At 50.0% G+C, this 21,159-nt stretch overlaps 1 protein-coding gene across 1 annotated transcript in view; it reads left to right on the top strand.

Moving 5' to 3' along the window:
• The window catches only part of snd1 (staphylococcal nuclease and tudor domain containing 1), a 160,286-nt gene that overhangs the window by 118,167 nt on the left and 20,960 nt on the right, over positions 1–21,159 (top strand). Inside the window, exons 18-20 of the mRNA XM_086146287.1 lie at positions 5,493–5,634; positions 17,483–17,606; positions 19,299–19,368. Coding sequence (XP_086002413.1) covers positions 5,493–5,634; positions 17,483–17,606; positions 19,299–19,368 — 336 coding nt within the window. The remainder of the gene's footprint in view (positions 1–5,492; positions 5,635–17,482; positions 17,607–19,298; positions 19,369–21,159) is intronic.

Raw genomic sequence — 21,159 nt, 5'->3', positions numbered from 1 at the left:
TTTGTTTTTTTGTTCCGAGGCGACACTGTTTGAATTAGATGTTGTCAAGGAAACTGAGAAATCTTCCACCACGGGAGATGTAGTTTTATCATGACTTCAGGCCCCCGTGCGGCACGGAATTCTGTATCGATTAAAAAAAAAAAAAAAAAACAATGGCAGAGGTTTTCTACTTTCGCAAATGTACGTTTGGGAAAAAAACATAGATTTACCGCATAGCCTGACAGCATCGGCACCGCGTTATCAATACATTTGAAAGAAGTGTGATCGATCCAGGAACTTCCAGGGGCTGCTCCCACTTTCCGACTCAGAGACTGACTTGTTGAAACTTGTGTAACGCAGCATTAGCTTAGCCACCGGCAGAGGCTGCAGGATGGATTGCAGTACCAGGGATGGAGAAACAAGAGGAGAGCGGGAAGTTCTTCTCTAAAAGGACGGAGCTGTGTTTTTTTGTGCAGCAGACCGGGAAGCCAGACGCCGCCGTCGCACTTTTACGGTTCTTACTCAGAGAAACAGACTTGTTTTGTTTTAAAGGCAGCCGGCGATAGTCGCGTTTGTGTCTCGTCACATCGTCGGGGCGACACTTTAGATGGGAATAAAGAGTTGAGGTTGGATTTGAATAAGCGCTTTCCCTTTTGACACAGGTTTGTTTTGTAATTCTAGGCGAGGGGGTTTCGGACGGCGGGCTCAGAGAACCAGACCAAACAAGGGCTAATAAACGTGGGGCTTCGCTGTCGGCGACGCCCATGAACTCTGATTTCAACTCCAAGAATGGAGGACTGATACAAGTGAACAGAGGGATTTTGCAAGAGAAAACATGTCTTCCTTTGAATTAATGAACCAGTTTCTCATAAGGGGATTCATTAGGGACATAATAGGGTTTAAATTGATTTACAAAGTGCACTCTTATGAATAACAGGCACTCATTGATTTCAATTGTTCTCAAAGTGTGATCCTGTAATTTATTAACAATGAACCCACGCGAGTTCCCGTGTCTTGACGACCGCTTTGTTTTACTATTGCCGTCATTTGGTTTGCGCCGGCGCTGCGGTGTCAGAGTGCACTTCCTTTGTCGGCTCCAAATCGAATTCCCCAGACGCTTTATTTCCAACGGGACCCCGCATAGTTTCCGAGAGCCTCCGCCATGAGAGTAATACCAACTAAATCACAGCGCATTCATTTCTTCAGAGCCCACTTGGCAGTAAGATGACAGAAAACAGGTCGCGCCGCTTTTTAAGATGATTTTCGGCGTACTCAAGGCGCACGATTGGCGATAAAGTTTCAGAACAAGTGTATCCTATTCAAGAAATCTCCTTCGTTACCCTGCATTGTGGGTGGGGTTCAGCCGGATCAATCGCCGGGCCTCCTATCGAGACATACGACCTTGGACCCTCATCGAAAGGCATTCGTCCACTCTGGTTCACCGATAGCGGCGTCCGCCGTCCGTCTGTCAGCGCCGGCGTTAGTGTGTTCGGACCCACCCGTCAAGGACTTTCAAGGTGACCCCTAAGCGTCACCGACCCAATGCCTGCTTGGAACAAACAGGAAGTGTCCCGTCCTGCAGGTACGGCAGGTGGCGTATTTGAAGATAAACCCTGTTGGTAAATGAACCTTTGCTACAGGGTATGTTTTTGTATCCGTATCCTCGGTTCTTTACCGCATAAGAGAGACAATTTATTGAAAATCAGGTTTGTCACGCTGTAATTACAGCGTGCATAGAACACGTTTTCTTTTTCTCCCCCCCCCCCCCATCGCCGTTGATTGAATGCCATCGTAGCGCGGCTGAGAGGAAAGTAAAACGCGGCAAGAGGAAAGAAGACGAGGAACAAAGGACAGGGAGAGTGAATGAATGAAGATAAGGTGGAAATAAAGAGACTCGTCAAATGGAAACAAGTCTTAATCCTCTGCGCAGAAGCTCAGACGATTCCTTTGGTTGTCACTTTGAGCAACGTGACGGCAACTTCCACTATTAGGCTTTTACTTTGTCACCCACTTTTGTTCTGTCCGTGCGTTTTGTTACTCTGGAGTTGTGAAGGTCAGGCTAACCTGCCATCTCTCGCAGCTCGGCCTCCATATTAGGACTTGTTGTCCTTTCAGGCTGAGCTTACTGGTCATCCACTTCTTTTTTTTTTTTTTTTTCCTCCTCCTTTTCCCCGTCTTTCTCTTGCGCCGCCGTCCCCCCCCCCCCCACCCGCCGTCCCCCTCATTGTCTTTGGCAGCTGGGCGGCTCGAGCATCTGGCCGCGGTTGCGTAGCGGCGGCAGAAGCGGCAGTCACATACCTGCATTCAAGTGGAACAAACAGGATGGTTGGCTGCTCACGGAAGGTCATCAGCCCTGGGCTCTGAGCGCGTGCACGTGTGTGTGTGTGTGCGTGCACGCGCTCTACAGGGCTTCTTGCGGCGGCGCGCTATCTGAAGCACATTTCCATCTTCCTGTAATCAAAGTGACCATTTGAGCGTCGTCGCGGTCCGTGCACGGCGGACGCCCTTTCCCATTGTGTCCCATTGATTTCCAGTAAATACCGTCTTGTCTTCTTATCAGAGCTGCGCAGCAGACGTTCTCCTCGGAGCTCCGGCGCATCTAAACGGGGGAAAAAAAAAAAACCCTGAGTCATTCTAGCGCCGGCCAGCTCCATTATGATAAATAAGCTATCGATATTTTTATACTTTTATCGAGAGGCTGTTTACTTTCATTTGCCTTCCCTTTATTTTTGGTTCGCTCTCGTCCTGTCCGGAGGCACGATGGAGTCCGACAGTGTTTTCGGGCAAAAGACGAAGGGGCTGCTGATCGTGTCAAGCCAGGTCTGCTTTGTACGAGGTGTTAGTAGGACGTGCTGGTCATGGCCGCTGGTGTGAGATGTTCTAAGACGTATCGTCAGCCGTCCTGGGAGGCTGAGCTAACAGTGTCCAAGTCCAACGAGCTGAGCTCTTTGCTCCTGACTCTTCGCCGACCACGGCCTGGTATATTATAAGTTTACTTGGACTTAAATCTTTAAGATCGGACACAAATCCTCAGTGAGAGGTGCCATCGGAACGTCCCGTGAAGAATTGAATGTTGCTTCTGGGAAATTCAGTCGGAGGCCGAGCGGTGCCGGATCCCAGGCACCCCTACCTGAGGTGGTCTTCCTAGACCACGGCACGAAGCGGGGACTGTATTCGCGAAAGAATGCCTTGTGGCTCTAAACGTAAAGAATGCCAATCGGCTATCGATGGCAAACCCTCCTTGGGAACGTCCTTGAGCTCACGTGGAAACCACTGGACAGTACAGCCATGAGAATCAAGGCTGCTTCCCGCTCGCAGTGGCGCAGACGCCGCCTCCGTTCGTCATTTGGCTCATTAGATTCATCCATGCAGAATAAGAGATGTGGGAAGGGGATACATGTCGGGAAACGGCGAAAGCTTTACTTGTGGAGGGACGAAGACAGTCGGTGACTGGGACTCACCAAGAGTCAGGAAACGTCACACAGATATCTGTTAGCATGCTAGCTGATGCTTCAAGTAAATAATAGCAGCTCCGTTGGACGCCACGCATCTTAGTCTCCTGCTTTCCTGAACATGTGCATTGAATGTACAACTGTGCTCGCATACAACAATGTTACCAACAGATCAGGGGGACATTCCTTTTGGGCCAATGACTGGCCTCGAGTTAAGTTGCTTCTCAAAAGTGCACTATCTCTTTTTTTTGTGTGGCTGCTTGTCTTCGCTGTGACATCCCCTGTATGTTTTGCTTCCATACAAGCCTCGGATGATCCTGGTGGCTGCGCCTGCCGTCCAATCCCGCCATGGACGCGTCCACAGGGGAGATGCCTTAATGATGGCCACCAGGCTAATGAGTGATGACGCCCTAAACTTTGTCGTGCAGCTCTGATCGCCGGCCGAGTCTCGTCGGCTGTTTTTGCACCGGGAAGCGGGTTTATTCCCGGTGGCAACACATTTCGATATAATTGGGATTTTTGTGCATTTTTTGTCGTGTGCACACACGGAGTACTCGCGCACAGATACCATTAGCATTGCTAGCCATTAATTCCGGAAGCTACCAGCGTCCCAACCCCCCCTCCCCCTTATTTTCTGTACTTATGCAATGTTTTTGTGAAAGCAACCGATAGTAATAGAGCAGAAAGACCCTCTTCAGCTGACAGGAGGGGAGCTGTGTAACATTTGTGCGACGCTTACGATTTTCACTCTCCTCCAAGTCTTATTCAGCAAATCCATTTCCGTTTCCCTCCGCTGACATTCCGCGAGGCGGCGAAGCCATTTCGCTCGGCGAGCCGAGGCCGCGGGTACGATTAGCCATGCCTTAACGCCGCGCCTCCGTCGATGAGTCTCGAGGCAAAATGAAAACATCGACGACGCTGATAGTCGCTTATCAAATTACCATTATCATAGCATAAAGTAACATAATTAGCCAGAAACGAATGGGTTTATATCACTGTTAAAAGCAGTGGTCGCCCTCCCCTCCTTGTTTTCTCCATCACCACGGACGCTAACTCTTTCCAAATAGCCTGCAGAAGCGAACGGCAACGAGCCGCGTCGATCCTCCTCGAGAAGTTTTTGCAGCTCTCTTGCACTTTTTGACTTTTGATTTCCCGTCTTGAGTCACTTTCTCCTCCCGTGCACCTCCTCTCCCCTCCTTCTCCGAGGCGGCGTCTCCGGGGAGTTGATTAGCTCTCTTTCATCCTGACCATCTCCTTTTATGTGTGTGTGTGTTTGTGTCGGCGCACGTGCTTAATGCTATTACCGCATTTGAAGCTGTGTACAAACACGCTGTATTCTGTCTTAACAATCCACCCACTCTTCCCATTCCATCCCGTACTCTGTAAACACACACACACACACACACACACATATCCACTGACATCTGTGCAGTTGGATACGTGGCCCAAGGCTAAAGCACTTCTTCCTAATGAGCCTCCTGCCCTCTGTTTCTCCTGGGGAACAAAAAGAGAGCTAACCTTGGCGCAGTATAGAAAGGATATAACCTGCTTTTACACTTCGACACACACGCACACTCGTGAGGATTCCTCGGCGCTGTCATTCTGTCCAAAGTCGGGATGCTACAAAGGTAACCCGACGTTAATCCCCGCCTTTACCCGGGATCGTCTGCGGGAACAGTCGGGAGAAGACGCCAAATTGGTCAATTAAGCGCTTTATGGACAATCTCCTCCAAATCCCAGCGCCTCGCGTGTTTTCCTTCGGCGCCGGCGCCCAGAGCGCAAACAGCCGCCACCGAAGCAGGGAAAGCGGAGCAAAGCGGCGGCCTGACATTTCCAGACTCCATTGAATTCCCCCCTGACAAAGTCATCCAAAGCGGCGAGGCTTTTCCTCACGAGGAAATCATACGCGCAACTAACATCTCTTAAGAAACACGGGAGGGTGCCGTCACGTCCGCTTCTTTTGCACGAGCCGCTGCTGGCGTCGCGCTAATTGAGCAGGTATGGTCAGAAACGGCAGCCCTTCATGAAGCTCACGTATCTTCATCCTCCTTCTTGTGGTAGGTCTGGGCCAACTACGAGGAGAAAGCCGTGGAGGAGGTGGTGCACCTGTCGGAGGAGAAGGAGCGCGTGGCCAAGTACAAAGCGGTGTACGTCACGGAGATTACCGACACCCTGCACTTCTACACCCAGGACGTGGAGACAGGTACGGTGCTAAAAGCGAATATAACCACAACGTCTTGTATCATGCACTTCGATACCTTTTCAACCATTATCACTCTGATGTCTGCTCATCATAGTGCAGAACCCGTGGGAGCCCGAGCTTGTTTCCCAGCAACTAGACGGGCCCGTCCGGGGGGTTGACCACGCTAGACGGTGACACTCGGATGTGTTCCTTATGTCCGGTCTGCTCCCTAATCTTGTTTTTGTGGTCGTCACTGCAGAAATCCTGCGTCACAGAGGTGTGATGCTCCGGGGCGCTCGGCCTCTTAAGCGGTTCTGAAGGTTTCCTGGCTTCATTAGCAGTCTATTATTAGCCCGTCCCCACGTACGTCGTAGAGCGGGTGAATCAGCTGTCGCGAAAAACCCGGTGTTTTCTTCAAAATGTGGTTTTCTTTTTGCTGAGAGCCTCCCGATGTTTGTTTCCGGGCTGAGTTAGCCACCGTTAGCTTGATGCTTTACTGATGCACGGCAAAAAAAAAAAAACACAGCTCAGTCGAGTTCAGGAGCGAGGTTCGGTTTTATTTACGTTTGCCGGCTGTACGCTATATTAGATTTTGCTACATTGGCGTTCTTTCTTTGTGTGTTTTTTTGCGGAAAGGTTTTCCCCTAATTATGGCTCCCGGGCGTAAGTCAGACTCTTGGAAGTAAAGGAAAGCCGTCTCCACGGTGGCGAAGTACAGTCATGGCCAAAAGTTTGGAGAATGACACTTTCACAAAGTCTGTTCCTTCAGGGTTTTTAAGTGTTTGCCAGATGTTTCTATGGTTTTGTCGTTCTCAAAACTTTTGGCCATGACTGTAGACGTGGTAAAACGCTGCCCGGAAAAAGGCCGACGGACATCGGTCGGTCGCTCGGCCAAAGTCGCGTTTGAAAATATGCCTTACGTCACGCCGTAAGAATGGAATTCCAACGCATGTCGAAGAACTACTTTTAAACAGCTTTTTGTTCAGGTGGTTAAATAATACCAAAGTGACAAATCCAAAGGGCAAAGACAACCTGAGCAGTGCGGCGGCCGTCAGCTGAAGTTTAAATCGCCGCCTTGCTTCACGGCATCAGGGCTCTCCCATCAACCTGCTCTGAAACAAAGCCTCTTCTCCTGTTTTTATTTCCTTTTTTCTTTTTTTTTTTTAATACCAGACTGACTTTATTATTGGCGCTCACCTCTGTCACTCAGACACTCGTCCTCACCCCTGGCTGCTCCCCCCAAAACAAAGGACATCCCACTTGTTATTACTATTGAATGACGGGAATAAATCACGCCATCTTCCCCTGTCACAGCTGACAGGGGGAGGGATGGGGCATGGCTACGGCCTGTGTGTGTGTGTGTGTGTGTGTGTGTGTGTGTGTGTGTGTGTGTGTGTGTGTGTGTGTGTGTGTGTGTGTGTGTGTGGAGGGTTATACAAAAATGAATTGACTCGTCCCTTCTCGCCCTATTCTGTTTTGTGTTGGGTAATGGGCCATCTTTTTAGGTCTTTGCTTAATGAGCCATTTTCTGCAATACTAAAATTAAGGTGTGTGTGTGTGTGTGTGTGTGTGTGTGTGTGTGTGTGTCCCATCTGTTGATTATCACCATCATTGGTCTTTGTGACTTGTTGTCATGGATGCCGTCGGATTGATACTCCGGTATCTTTGGTGGAACCGCTTGTATTTCCCGACATTTTACACTTTGGGTTTTGGACCGTCGTCTCGGATCCGGCTGGTAAAACGTCTCGGACGTGCGCGGCGGAACGGCGAGGGCCTGGACGGACGGTTTTACCGGCAGCCCGCCGTCATAGCCCGTGAAATTGACTTCAGGCGCCACTTTATTTGCATGGCTGTTGTAATGAATCAGTTTGTCTGAGCCGTCACCTCCGGAGAAGCGAAACTTTGTTTCCCCCATCGGACACGCAGCTAAAGACCGTTCCGAGAAACCTCTCGATTTCCCTCAGCGCATGTCGTGTTCTTTGTCGTAACACGTCGTCGGTGTCTTCAGTAACATTTAAAATCCTCGTAAAATGTTTAAAGTGTTGAATTGATCCTCATTTCTACGATATAAAGGAAGAGATGGTTATAATTTACATTTTCCAACTAGCAGTAATGACAGCGCATTAAAGATTTTTCTGTTTTTTTTCTTTTTAATGTCTGCTGTCCGTCTATCAGTGTTGGATTTTTTTTCATCTTCTCTAATATAAAGACTTGATTTAACGTGATCCAGCAATGCCCGATCTAATTAATCTATTTTTTTCCGCTTTGATTGGGCCACTAACAGCCTTATTTGCAGGTTTTAAAAGGGGAAAAAAGCAGGATAATGAGGTGTATTTTTCAGTGCAGGGAAACACAACCTGACCAGCAGTAACCCCGCGTCTCCTTCTCCTCCCGACCCCCCGCCGCCTCCCGCCGCCGCCGCCTCCCTCGGTCCCTTGCATTTTCGCTGACGCCTCCTCAAAGCCACATTAAGTCACAGCAACCCCTTGAAGAGCATATCAAAGTGTTGGAGCCTGGAAAGTCATACAAGTTGAGTGCTTTGCGATACCATTATACGCCCCCCGCCTCCAAGTATCCACCCTTTACCTCCATTTTTTTGTCACAATTCACACACACACACACACGTTAGCTTGCAAACGGCATGACACGTTTCATAAATACTTGTTTGCGAGCGTTTGATGTCGTGTCAAATAAGATCATTTCAGTGAGAATCGGTGCAAAACTTAACGTGCAAATGCTAAGTAGCACAAATTATTAGATGTGAATTTAATTTCGTTAACTGATCATTAAAATCAGGGCGACGCATTTCATTCTTAGCCATCGTTAACAGCCATGATCACCTAGAGACCGGCCCGGGTCCGCCTCCCCCTCGACGCTTGCTTTGGACGCCAAGAACAAACTCCCTCACAAACTAAAGGACATAAACCCCCCTCAAAAAAAGCCTTTACTTTCCATTTGCAGTATTTATGCATCAAAATAAGAATCCGAACTCGGCGCGTGTCAAACTCCGTCCTCCGCCCCGCGGCCCAGGCTCTGCTGTCGGAAAGCCGGAAGTCGAAAGACTGTCAGATTGGTAAGCAAGACAAGCTAGCAGGCCGGATCCGCGGCGCTCGGCAGATGTTAGCGTGGCGTCAGAGGGTTCTGGTCGTGCGGCAGCTCCCAAACCACGACAGGAGGCGGGTTTGATTCGGCTCAGGAAACACATCCCTTCGGACTTTTCTGGCCTTTCTGTCGACTCGGAGATTGCGTCAGTCCGGACGTGGGACTGGAGATTGGTCGGACAGATTGCGGCGTCCAGCCACAGGAGAGAGGATGCTAATGCTGCCACCGTAATTGCCCCCCGGGGAGTTTGAAGTTTAAATATTAGCGTTTTACTCTGGTGTGTGTGTGTGTGTGTGTGTGTGTGTGTGTGAGGATGGAGAGAAAATGGATGGAATAGTGGAAGCACATTGAATAAGAGGGTGGCTCTGTGGTGCAGCGGTTGGCTGTTCTCTATCGTCGTCACCGCCAGAAGGTCCTCGCTTGGATCCCCACGTAGGTCTTTCAGTGAGTCTCCATGTTCTCCCCGTGTCTGCTGGGGGTTCCTTCGGGTTCCTCCCACAGTCTAAAAGCATGCGGGAGGTTGCATGGAGACCCTGGACTGTATGAACGTGCAGGTTCGGCTGCTTTAGTTTCCCGTTAGCAGCCGTTCCAGACCCTGGACGCGGAGATAGTGTCTCGGTGTCCATCTTTTCGTCAAGGACGTACGCCGGTCCTCCTTGGTGGCCTGCTGGGGACGCTAGCTGCTGAAAAGATTTCTATATATTTAACCCCCTGGCTTGCAGGACGATGTTTGTTTGTTTAGAAGTTTATTAGGACGGTGTACAAATACATTAAGCACAGAGGCAGAGATGTTTGTACCAGATTATAGCTCATAGCTCATTTCCATCTGTAGTCCTGGACGATACAAATATAAAACTGTATAGAATATACAGATAGGCAATAAAATAACTATACAATATATAAACAGGCAATACATTTTGTATTTTGCAAGTTCAAAGTGCTACTGTTGTGATATTGTTGTGATATGTGCAGGCCCGGGGAATCATGTTTGCAGCAGCTTTGGTTGGCACTGCTTTAGCCCGCTTCCTCCCACTTTATTTATTCTTCTTTAAAAACTCCTTAAGTGCGCGCCTTCATTTACGAACACGTTAACGCCAACCCAAAGTGATTCATTTCACGTTTTTCACCCCCCCAACCCCCCCAATGCAAGGAGAAGCTTGAGGGATTGCACTCTTTAATCCGCGGTTCTTTTTAAGGGTCTTTATCTGTTAATGTACCCGTTTATCTGCCATTGTCTCGGTTTCCTCCCCACACATATTATCTCCTCTTCGTTGGCCGTCTCCCCTCGCCGCCGTTGGTCTTTCCCTCCGGAGGCTACGTGTAATTACTGTCGGAGGGGGGACCTGCATGGATCTGAGCGACCTTGGACTCCAGGAGACAGAGGCCACTCCGGGCGGAGGGGGAGGAGAGCAACCCTGCCATACGTTGTCGGCGTCGGCTTCCTCGTGTGCTGCGCAATTTAAAAGAAAAGTTAAAGAGAGCCTGGAAAAAAATGCTTTAGGAACTTTTTGCAGAACCTTTTCAGGAACTGGGATGTTTCTCGGTGCCTTCAGACAGCAGAGGAACCAGGGGCTGTGGACCTCAGCTCCCAGAACCATCCTAGCGCAGGGTCTTCTTACGGTTCCTTTAGAAGTCATGTGATGGAGGTGCTCGTGGAACTCGTAAGCCGCGTCCGTGCAAATCCGAAGCTGAAAGGTTCCTCCAATTCATCTGGAGTAGGAAGGCAGCTTCTGCCTTTGCATACGCCTGAGGGGCATCATGGCCGCTTTCAGACGGACGAGTTGTAGGAACTGTCCAGGAAGTAGCCTCCTCCAGGGGAACTTTCTAGTCGTGCATTCCCACCGGCAGTGAGGGGCCGCTGTGACGCCAGCCTGAAGCTCCACATGCAGAAACAAACCAATGAAGAAGAAGAGGAAGACAACTTGGCGGCGGAAGCTGCCCATTAGCAGCTTGTGAAGAAGCCCATTAGCTGTTAGCTAACTCTGCACGTAATGTAGATGTTCCTCTGCGAGCCCTGGAAACCTCTCTGAGACGTAGCAGGACAGAAGACCTTGGACCTCTTCCACACTCCTTTTCCTGTCCAGCATAGCTTTTAAAAATGGCGCTCTGTTGTCCGGAAGAAGTGTCTGTTCATGGGCGTGGCTGCTGAGATCCACCAAGCAGCTCCATCCCTTGAGTTCCTGCAGGAGCAAAAGCTACGACGGTTCTCTGAGCTAAGGTTCCTGGTTCCTCCTCAGCTTGAACGCTCCGAGGAATCGTCTCCCGCTGTTCCCTGAAGAGGTTCTAGGAGCTGCGAGAAGTTCTGACGCAAACACCTCTTTCTTCTGAGTCCATTTCGACGCTCGGAAAACCTGAGGCTCACATAAGCCGTGGCTGTGGGAGGTCTTCTCCTTCTAGAGGGATCTGCCCTCCACATGAAGCTCTGGGTTGTGAACCAGGTCTGGCCCCGACGGCCACTCTTTCCCGCCCGTCCCGGGCCTCAGCTGCGCCGCGGTCGGCGGTACATCCTGTCTAGCGCCTGTTTCCTGGCGTCTATACAGACTCATAATGAGTCGAACCCCCCAACCAGGTGCCTCTCCGTCCACATTATTCACACTGCTACCTTTTACATGCAGCAGCTGTTCATCACCTAATGATGCTGGACGCAGCGACTGCTGTCTGGCTGGACTTCAAAAAAAAAAAAAAACAGCTCCTTTTTTCGGAAAAATTGAATTCTACGGCTTTGGAAATGAAACGCCGACGCCTCGTCTTTTCATTTGGTTTCATCGGTCATGGCAGATTTCTTTATTTTCGTGTTATATCGGCTTACTAACTACACTGCGCTGGTCCTTTTTTTTTTTTTTTACTTCAAGTTTTCTCGAAGGTATGGTCGTCATGTCAGATGTTTTGGAGAGAAGGTCCGACTGACATGGTTGAGTCATGGACAGAGGAGGGATGGTGAATATACAATAGAATACGACTTTATTAATCCCGATGGAAATTCTTTTGCCGGAAGGCTCCAACGCTACATACAATCGCTCGAATCCATTGCTAGACAGATTGGAGGTCTAGAAGAAGACCAAAGAGACGACGGATGGACGCCGTGAGACAGGATATGAAGGTTATTGGTCGGTTAGATGGAGAAGGTGGATTGGCTGTGGAGACCCTGAAGGGAACAAGCCAAAGGAAAAGAAGAAGAAGATATCAGCATCCTCCTTCCAGACCTCTCATTGGTCACCTTCTGAAGTCATCCTGTGAGATATGGAGGTGTTGACTCTGCAGGCGCAGCGCCAGCCTCCGTCACGGGTGGAGATAATTAACTCCTATAGCGGTGCGTTATGAAACCACTCTATTAAAGGCCTTTTAGGGAGGGGGGGGTTAATCATGTGAGTTATTTGTCTCATTAGAACAATGAAATGTGAAATGAGAGAATTATTTGAATACAGGCTTCGGCTACAGTTGCAGTTATTAATTTGCAAATTATATCATGGAATGTTAGACAGCTGCGGCTTTATTATGATTTTTTTCTTATAACAGTGTCGGCTTATCCCGAATGTAAATTTATTTTTCCTGTAATTAGACTGCGTGTCAAGAGTGGTACCTGCTAATTTAGACATACTTCCACATTTACTACCTTCCTTCCTTCCTTCTTCTTCTTCTTCTGGCTGATGTTTTCAGAGGCCACAGCCAATCATCTTCCTCCATCCAGCCCTGTTCTCTGGATGTTCTTCTCTCACACCAACTACCTTCATATCCTCTCACCAGGTCCATCAATCTTCTCTTTGGTCTTCCTCTAGACCTCCGATTCCATATCTACCAATGTAGTCACTGTCAAGCATCTCCGTCTGGCTTCTCTGACCTTCTCCCCAGAACATCTACCATGTGCTGTCCCTCTGATGGACTCCTTCCTGATCCTCTCCATCCTTCTCCCTCCCAAAAAGAAACCTCAGCATCTCCGTCTGTGTCAACATTACCAATTCACAGCCACTCCTACTTGTAGCAAGCTAATGAGTCACTTCCTGCCTCTGCAGCAAATGCAATATTTAGAGGTCAGGACCCTCCACCTCCACCTCCACCTCCACCCACCACCATGTGCATTCATTATTCAATCAGATATGCAACTTGGCTCCATCCGACGGAGCGACTTTGGGGTCCTTTCGATTTCCTCTGGAAAAGGAACGCATTGTTCAAATCTCCGGATCTACACTGACCGGAAGCCGTTGACCCTAAAATGACCCCCGCCTCCATCCTGGACTGGCCTACTGCTGGAGTTATACTTCTTATCGCCCTAAAAAGGGCGTTGGCGGGTTTGGTGCTGCATGTAGAGCCTGAGGATGCAGGTGCCAAAGACAGGGACGCGGATGATTCGATCAAAAATAGCATTTTTTTTTTAATACAAAAGGCTCTAAGCAGCTTAAAGCGACTAGAATGGAGCAGGGTAATCGGTGCAGGCGGGGGTCATTGCATGGGATGTAATCCATATCTCTCCAGCGGGAGCAAAATATTCAAGCTGGCCAATCATCTCTTAGCCTTCCACAACACTCAGCGAACGCTGACACCATTTTGAAACAGATCCATGGAAGGAGGGGCGGCATGGGTGAACGGTATGCTTCGCCTCTCGTCCCACGCCGTCTTTGGAAGTCGGTATAAAATAGCCCCGGTCGAGCCGCCGCAAGAGCCCTCGGACTTGAAACAGCCGCGCGTTTGTTTGAAACGGCGGCGGCCGTATCGTTTGTCGGAATTGTCCAGTTCCCTTGAAGCTGTGCTTGAGCATGCTGGTATCCAGCCTGTTCGCCACAGAGCCGGTCCTAGACGGCGCTCCTATGTAGCGCTTGGAGCTGAAGCGCAGCGTTGGGTTGGAACGGGCGGTCTGGACCGGACGCCATGTCCAGATTCTGATCTGTCGGCTCAAGCGTTCGGCGGCGACTCTTTCGACATCGGCGGCATCTCGGTTTGACGACGTACGGGGCGTCCAAACACCGGCTTCTATTAAATCTCACTTGTGTTTGCGAGGTCCCGGTCCATCCTCGTCAAACCGTATCGGACTCTCGTCCCCGAAGACGTCTCGCCGGAGGTCCCGGAGGCTTCTTCGGCTCTGTTTGTATTTCCGGATCCCCTCCCGTAATTCTTTCCTACTTTATAGAAGCACTTCACTTTATCGTAAAACCGCTGTGTTCTTATAAGCTCGGAGATTAGGATGCTTTCATATACAACCTCCCTAAGCCTCTGTCTTGTTGTGATTATTTACCCCGGCTCTGGTTTAATGGCTTTCGTAAAAAGCTTAATAGAATGCGGTATGGCCTTGGGACACGTGGCAAAAGGGCACATGATTCACCGGCCGTCTCCTCGTCTGCGCTCACATACTGTGTGCGACGGTATAATCGGCCGCCATCGCAACCGACTTGTCTTTCTACCCTTCCGTCTTCCCTCTCCTCCTCTTTGTTTCGCTCTTTTTTTTTTTTTTTTTTTTTTTTTTGGCCTAATCACTCCCTCACTCTGCACTGGGCATTCACAATGTAATTATATATGATTTGCAAACAGCTGCAGCCATAATGGCGTATAAACCGATTACAATTTGAGGGAGGCAAAAAAAAAAACAGAGGGAACTCAGTCGGCGGTTTGGCGGTTTTTCCCTTTTTTTTTTTTTTTTTTGGTTTATTTGTCTTTCTGGTTTTGATGTGAGCCACCTCCTGCACGCTGTGTTGCTGCCGCCTTTACGCTGGTATTATACAAGTTAACCGCTTCCACACTCGCGTAAGAGTTTGCGTGATTTCCCCTTGGCGGGCGAGAGATTTTCTCGGAGCTGGCCTGCAGTGCGTGGCGCTCGCCTCGGTTTGTTTCATGGCTACTTGGATTATGCAGTTTCTAAAAGGGTCCTTTTAGATCTTTTTTTTTTTTTTTTTTGATTGGAAATGCTTATGGTTACTATATTTTAAGTGTTGAACTTGCTAAAAAGCCTCAGCGGCCGAGGAAGAGAGTAATAGCAGCGTCTTTTTGACCGGCGTGTACGGGGGTTATTCCAACAGATAAGAAGGAATCCGATTTTTTAAAAAGCAAAGCCTCTCGTCCGACCTTCCCGAACTCCCGAAATTCCCGAACCCCATCTTCCCAAGTTTGAGGTCATGCTAATCAAGGTGCTGTCTGCCTCTAGCCTCGGTGTAGATCACCTCGGGGATGGAGGGTGCAAATGTACGGTTTTGAAAAACAACATTTCCCCGAGACCGCCGCTCCGCCGCCAGCGCAGCTTTGCGCCCAGTGCCTCCACCAAACAGTGCCTCCACCAAACAGTGCCTCCACCAAACAGTGCCTCCACCAAACAGTGCCTCCACCAACAGCAACGCTGACAAACAGATCCAAGCTGTCAGCGGCCGTCAGACGCCGATCTCGCTAGTGAGTGACTGCTTTTCAAGGGATCGCTGCCAACGCTCCGCGCCCGTGGAAATGCGATGAAGTTGTCACATGGATATTATCGGGAGCAGGAACTGGCCTCGGACGCCATCTTAGAGGGGATATTTTTTTCTCCCCATTAGTTGAGGGTAAAATGGGATCTTAAATGGGAATTTAAGATGTTTGAGGGATATGTAAGAACAAGTGGAGATCCTTGCCCAGCTGCTTTCAGGGTCCATCCAACCATCTCCTCTCACAGCAGATAACGTCCCGTCCTTTTCCCCTCCGTTCGCAAACCTCCTCTCTGGTCTTCCTCTAGAACTCCAACCTCAGCTTCCATCTCCCCACCATCCTTCTCTCCAGAACATCTACCATGTGGTGTCCCCCTGATGGACTCCTCCCTGATCCTCTCCATTCTCCTCGCTCCTAAAGAGGCACCTCCACATCTTCATCTCTGCTGTCCTCAACGTCTCCAAACCAGACACCATGACTGTTGTCACCTCCGTCTTCTGCATCTTTTCTCTCACGCACCAAACTTCTAAAACTAGTTCCTTCACCTTCTCTGTTGCTCTGTTCTGTTGCCCCTCGGTACTTAAACTCCTCCACCTTCCTTATCTCCACCCCTCTGAAGCTTCACCGTTCCACCTGGGTTCCTGTCATTCCCACACATGTATTCTAACCTCCTGTCCTCTCTAGAACATACCTGCACCTCCACCTCTCTAGATGTTCCTCCATCTGCTCCCCGTTCTCAAATCGCAGTGTCGTCTGCAAACATCTATCCATTCGCCCGTTCTTTTCTCCGTCGGGTGGAACGTTTGAAGTCTGCTAAAAGTTCTCAAGTGGGCGTTGAAGCCACAGAGAGGACTTCACTGTCCATCCTAGTTTCTGTCTTAAAGCCCATCCACCACATTTTAAATCTCGGTAAATCTTCCTTTGCAAATAACCAAGAAATCAAAGCGCCACTGAATCAGCACAGCTTTCAACCCGATTCATAAAACCTCTAATGATGTTCCTGATCCTCCTGGGAGCGCAGAAAGCCCATCGCAGAGTCTGATGGATTTCTTTTTTTTTTTTTTTTTTTTTGGCAGCATTAACAAGTAGCTTATATTTCACAACAGTCGCCTTCGTCCGGTTTGGGATGAAGGTGTGGAGTAAATGCGATGATCCGTCCGGCCTCACCTCTCGTAGCCGGCTAGTAAATCGCGGTAAAATGGCGCTGAATATCCCGCTAAGGACACACACACGGACGCGCCCGCACACACTCGGCGAGTGTCGCAAACACCCGCGGGCATGAAGTGCAAACATACTTTACGGTGTTCAAACAGCATCGCGTAAACAGCGCGGACGCAAACACTTCACCGCTGCTCGCAATGGACTCTCCGGTGGCCGACGTGGGCGTTAAATCCGTTCAGTGCCGCGGAAACATCTTTGATTTCCCCCGAAATCAGAATAGCAGGAATAGCAGGTGCCGGTCCGATGACGCGAAGGCGCGTAGAGAAGCGGCTGGCGTTTCTTGAAGCTCATTTGTCAAACCGGCGTTAGCTGCGTGGAGCTAATTGTCTACCAGACATTGAACAAAGGGGAAGCGGAGATGTTCTGCGTGTGTGTTTTCATTGAAAACTGAGATTAATATTGATTGTGAGCTCGCCCGCTGAGGAACATCAGCCGCTCTGAAGGAATGAGGAGTAACATTTAACAGTCAAAACAATTAAAAATGTTGTTTTTTTTTTGCCGTGTTTTTGAAGTCTGACGCTTCCCAAAGACGACTCGTCTTTTCTCTCTCGCCGTATTCAAGACGCAGGACGGCAAACGAATTGGGATTTAAATTGTTTGCAGGAGTAATATGCTACAAATTGGGGAAAACAACCTCCTCTGGCAGCGTTTAGCATCTCAGTCTGCATGACATGTCAATGAGAGGGTGAACGTTGTTTATCTCCATATGACGTGTGGACGTCTCTAGATGTGGCCCCGTGATTGGTCCGGGGTGAAGCCCGCCTCTGGACCAATGGCGGCAGAGATAGGCTCCAGCCTCCCCTTCCACCCCGAGTGTAAGATAAGCGGGGCGAATATCGAACGAAGGAATGAATAATCCCCGCGAGCATTGACTGTAGCTCCCAAATGTTAACGAGGAGTAAGACGGAAGACGTTCGCATCTCCGCACCAATTATAATTCAGCGTGCAGACGGATGGTGACCTCTGACCCCCGGCCGACCCGCCGAGCGGTTTCTCCTCGGGCGATCCGCGAACGCCGATTAGCCGCGGAGAGGTTTTATTTTGTTATTGTATAAAATGATAATGAAGGCCACAAAGTGTGTGCATGTCAACCGGAAGGCGGGGAACGACCGACACGTCCGCGATGGCGGCGCTCACCTTTCCTCCGCCGACCTTCTCCCCCCCCCAGGCGGGCAGCTGGAGAGCCTGATGGAAACCATGAGGGCGGAGATCGCCGCCCAGCCTCCCGTGGAAGGAGCCCACAGCCCGTACAGAGGGGAACACTGCATAGCCAAGTTCGCCGACGGCGAATGGTACGTACCCGTCCGTCGGGTTACGCTGAGCCTCGGACCGTCGTGAAGACGGAGGTGGTCGCGAGGCTCCCGGCCGGGAGAAGATCCCCACGGCGGCTCACGCCTAACATCCGCGTACACGGGAAATAAATGTGAACACGGGTAAATAACTGCGCTGCAGGTTGTTCTCCATGGGACCCTGAAGAATACGCCGACCCGTGTCAGGCGGTATTTCATGAAGCCGCGAGTGGGGGGAAAAAAAAAAAACGCGTATTCATAAATAATGCATTTTCCGGGCATGTAAGATTCTGTCGACATATTTCCGTAAGACAGTTAAGACAAGATTTATCGATCCCGCGGCGGGGAAATTCAATTGACGCGGCAGCTTTACGGGGTTGAAAAGCTTGCAAATAGTAATAATGGAAAGAACATACAAATAAAGAATATGGATACGCGCAAAAAAAGACTGTTCAATGCATATAATATGATATAAAAGGAAAGAGAAATGTCTTGTGCGAGGAGCGGTTTCAGAATTAAGAGCAGGAGAGGCGGGTAGTCGTAAGTAAGGTGTCCCGGAGAGCGGATGAATAGAATATAAATCTAAATACTTCTCGGATGACGGCGGCGGGTGATTACCTCGGTTTGCGCGTCCAGAAAGAACACCCGATGTTTTCACGCGTTACATTTTATCTTATCCCGCCGTCCCGGGCAGAGGGCTCACCCTCTCTCCGCAGAATCCGAGCGAGTGTTTAGCGCCGTTAGCTCGCCCGCCGCTTGCGGAGAGTTTACCATTTCCAGGTAGAGGTCTCTGCAGAGACCAGTCTTTATCTTTCCACAAACAGCTAATCCTTTCCTGGTTGGAAAGGGCTCACTCGAGATGTTTTTATTTTTTTTTTCCCCTAAACTATCCGGCTAATTTCGCTCGTGTTGGCACGCCGCGGCGTTCCCCACTCCAACCCATGCGAGCAGGGCTTCTGCTCTTTCCACGGGGGGGATTAGAAACCCGTCACCGACGGAAGATGGAGGGGAGAAACCCCTTCTGTTCGTCGTCGCTCCCACTTTGTCTCCAACCCTTTCTCTCTCTCCGTCTGCTCCTCTGTTCTTTGTCTTGGTGTTAATCACTTATTCGGTTTTAACTTTGTTCCCCCGTCTCTCTCCCCTCGGCCCACGTGGGCCTGATTATTTGGCTTTCGCTCGCCGTCCTCGCTTCCCGGCCAATTTGTCTTTCTCACACACACACACACGTTTATTTCATTTTTTGGCTCCCGTGTTGATAGAATCGGTGCGTATGAGTGACGCGCTTCCAGGCGCGTACGTCCGCGAACCGCCGCCTCTTCTCCGCAATCAATAAAGCCTTTAACTTGTTTGCCGCAGTCCAAAAAAAAAAAAAAAAAAAAAGAAAAAATTAGTTTAAATTCCCGTCCTTTATTGCGAGGAGGCCCCCCCCCCCCGCGCAATTTTCCCCGACGCCGTCGCGTTCTGATGGATCCCCTCCGTCCCCGCCGGCTCCCTCGGCCTCCTCGTCCTCCTCCTCCCCGGATCACCTCCGACAGATCCTCCAACACGCCTCCCCGGGGAAATAAGCGCGGAATCATTTACTCATCTGCTTTCCCTCTTGTGCCTTCTGTCTTCATCTCTCCGTCCCTCCCTTCCTCCTCCCTCCATCCCGTCTTTTGTCTCTTTCTCACACAAAATGTATTCTCCTTGCTGTAGGTACAGAGCCAGAGTGGAAAAAGTGGAGTCTCCGGCGAAGGTCCACGTCTACTACATCGACTACGGCAACGTGAGTAACTGCTGGCGACGGGCCGCCGCGGCTCGCCGCTCATTAAAAAACCATGTTATTGTTTTGAGGAAAACACACATTAGCATAGCTTTTTATTTTCGCGACGGCCGAAACAACAGCCGGAAGGAGTCGGCGTTCCGGAGACGAGCTCTTCCTTGTTTTGCTCTTTCTTAAGAGAAGAGGCGATGAAGAACCTCATTTTTTTTTGGCTTTTTTTTTTTTTTTTAAAGAGAAGCCGTAACCCCCCCCCCCCCCATTCTGGATTTTTCTGTTTGTTAGTAATCCAGTGAGGCTTACTTCCTCTTTGCTTCCTCTTTGCTAATGCCTGTGTCACCCGGCGGCCCGCGGGACGTTTCCCATGATGCACTTTGTCTGGCAGACAGGATGCGTCCTGGCATGCTGCTGAAAGTGTGATTCTCCGAGGCCGACCTGGCAAGCACAGGTTTTTCTTTTTTTTTTTTTTTGCTTTTCGCTCTTCGTGAGTATCCGCCTCGCTTGTTCCAGGCTCGGGTTCGGGACCTGGAATCATCGCGCGATTGTAGACGAACGGCTTCTGAGCGAGCGCCCACATTTACCCGGCCGTCAAAATGAAACAGGACAGATCTCGGCTTTTTTTTTTCCTGCGATGGCTTTTCGAGGTGTCCCCCGCCTAGACTCTGCCGCTACCATGAGCAGATCCTAAAATACAGGAGGTCATTAAACCGACTCCCTCGCCCTCTAGCGGCGGTTCCGTCTTGACTTCCCATCGCTGAGGCCGCGCCGTAGCCGGCCTGCGATTGGCCGCCGCTCACCGTGGATTTCTATCGTCGTCGGGGCTTTTTGTCATTGGGAAAGAGCAGCACGTCCTGAATATTTAATTCTGGTCGGGAACAAAATGCACTTAAGTTAAGAAGGTATAAAAGCGAGGCATTGAGATCATCCATCTGCCTTCGATCCAGCTCGACGTAAACATTGTTTCTGTGTGTTCGATCATTGACGGTAGAACCTCGGCTTCCCTCATCAACCGAATCAACGCTTCCCGTTGAAATCAATGTAAATTTAATTGATCTGTTCTCCAGCACCAAAGACATACTGCACTCTTTCAAACTTTTTTTGTTTGGGGCAAAAATAGAGAAAGGCCAGATCAGCCGTCTTGAGCGCATCTTTGTTCTTCGGGATCGTACCGATGGTTGACTTAGCCGTGTCGCGGTGCTTGGCGAGGCTGTGACACCAACACCGCCCAGATTTAGCGACGACTTCCTTCTTCAGATAGATTATAATTCATCAATTCCTCTTAGCACTACTATCACCAGCACTTCAAACCTTTTGGGGAGCCGTAATGAGGGCTAACTAACTGAAAAAGCACAAAAACGTGTTGAACGCAGGGATAAACATTCAGGAGTTTGTTCGTTTGCGTCTTCGTGCACCGAGGCTCGTTCGCAGCTCCGTTCAAAGCGCTCAGGAGGTTCTTCGGAGATCCCACGTCGTCCCGACATGTGGACGAGAGGCTCGGACGTCCCGCTCGAACCGCCTCTCGGCCAATCACAGCTGAGATAGGCCGCGGCCCCCGAGTGCAGGATAAGCGGTGTAGATAATGAATGAATTCAAATTGAAGCTAATAACGGCGAGCGGCGGTCTAATCCGACGCGGGTCTGGTGTCGATCAGCGGGACGTCTGGCGTCCCTTCGCTCCCCTCGGAGCAGATGGAGCTCGGCGAAGGAGGCTCTCCGCCGCTCAAACAGCTGGGAAACGACCGCCAAGGTGACATACGAGAGCTCGACGCCCTCCAACTATAAAACGGCATCTGCCCGT

The sequence above is a fragment of the Fistularia commersonii genome, chromosome 5 (genome assembly GCF_037954325.1).
Source record: "Fistularia commersonii isolate RoL2024-O1a breed Wild chromosome 5, RoL_Fcom_v1.0, whole genome shotgun sequence".
Taxonomy (NCBI): Eukaryota; Metazoa; Chordata; class Actinopteri; order Syngnathiformes; family Fistulariidae; genus Fistularia; species Fistularia commersonii.
This window is presented reverse-complemented; position numbering and strand designations above follow the sequence as displayed.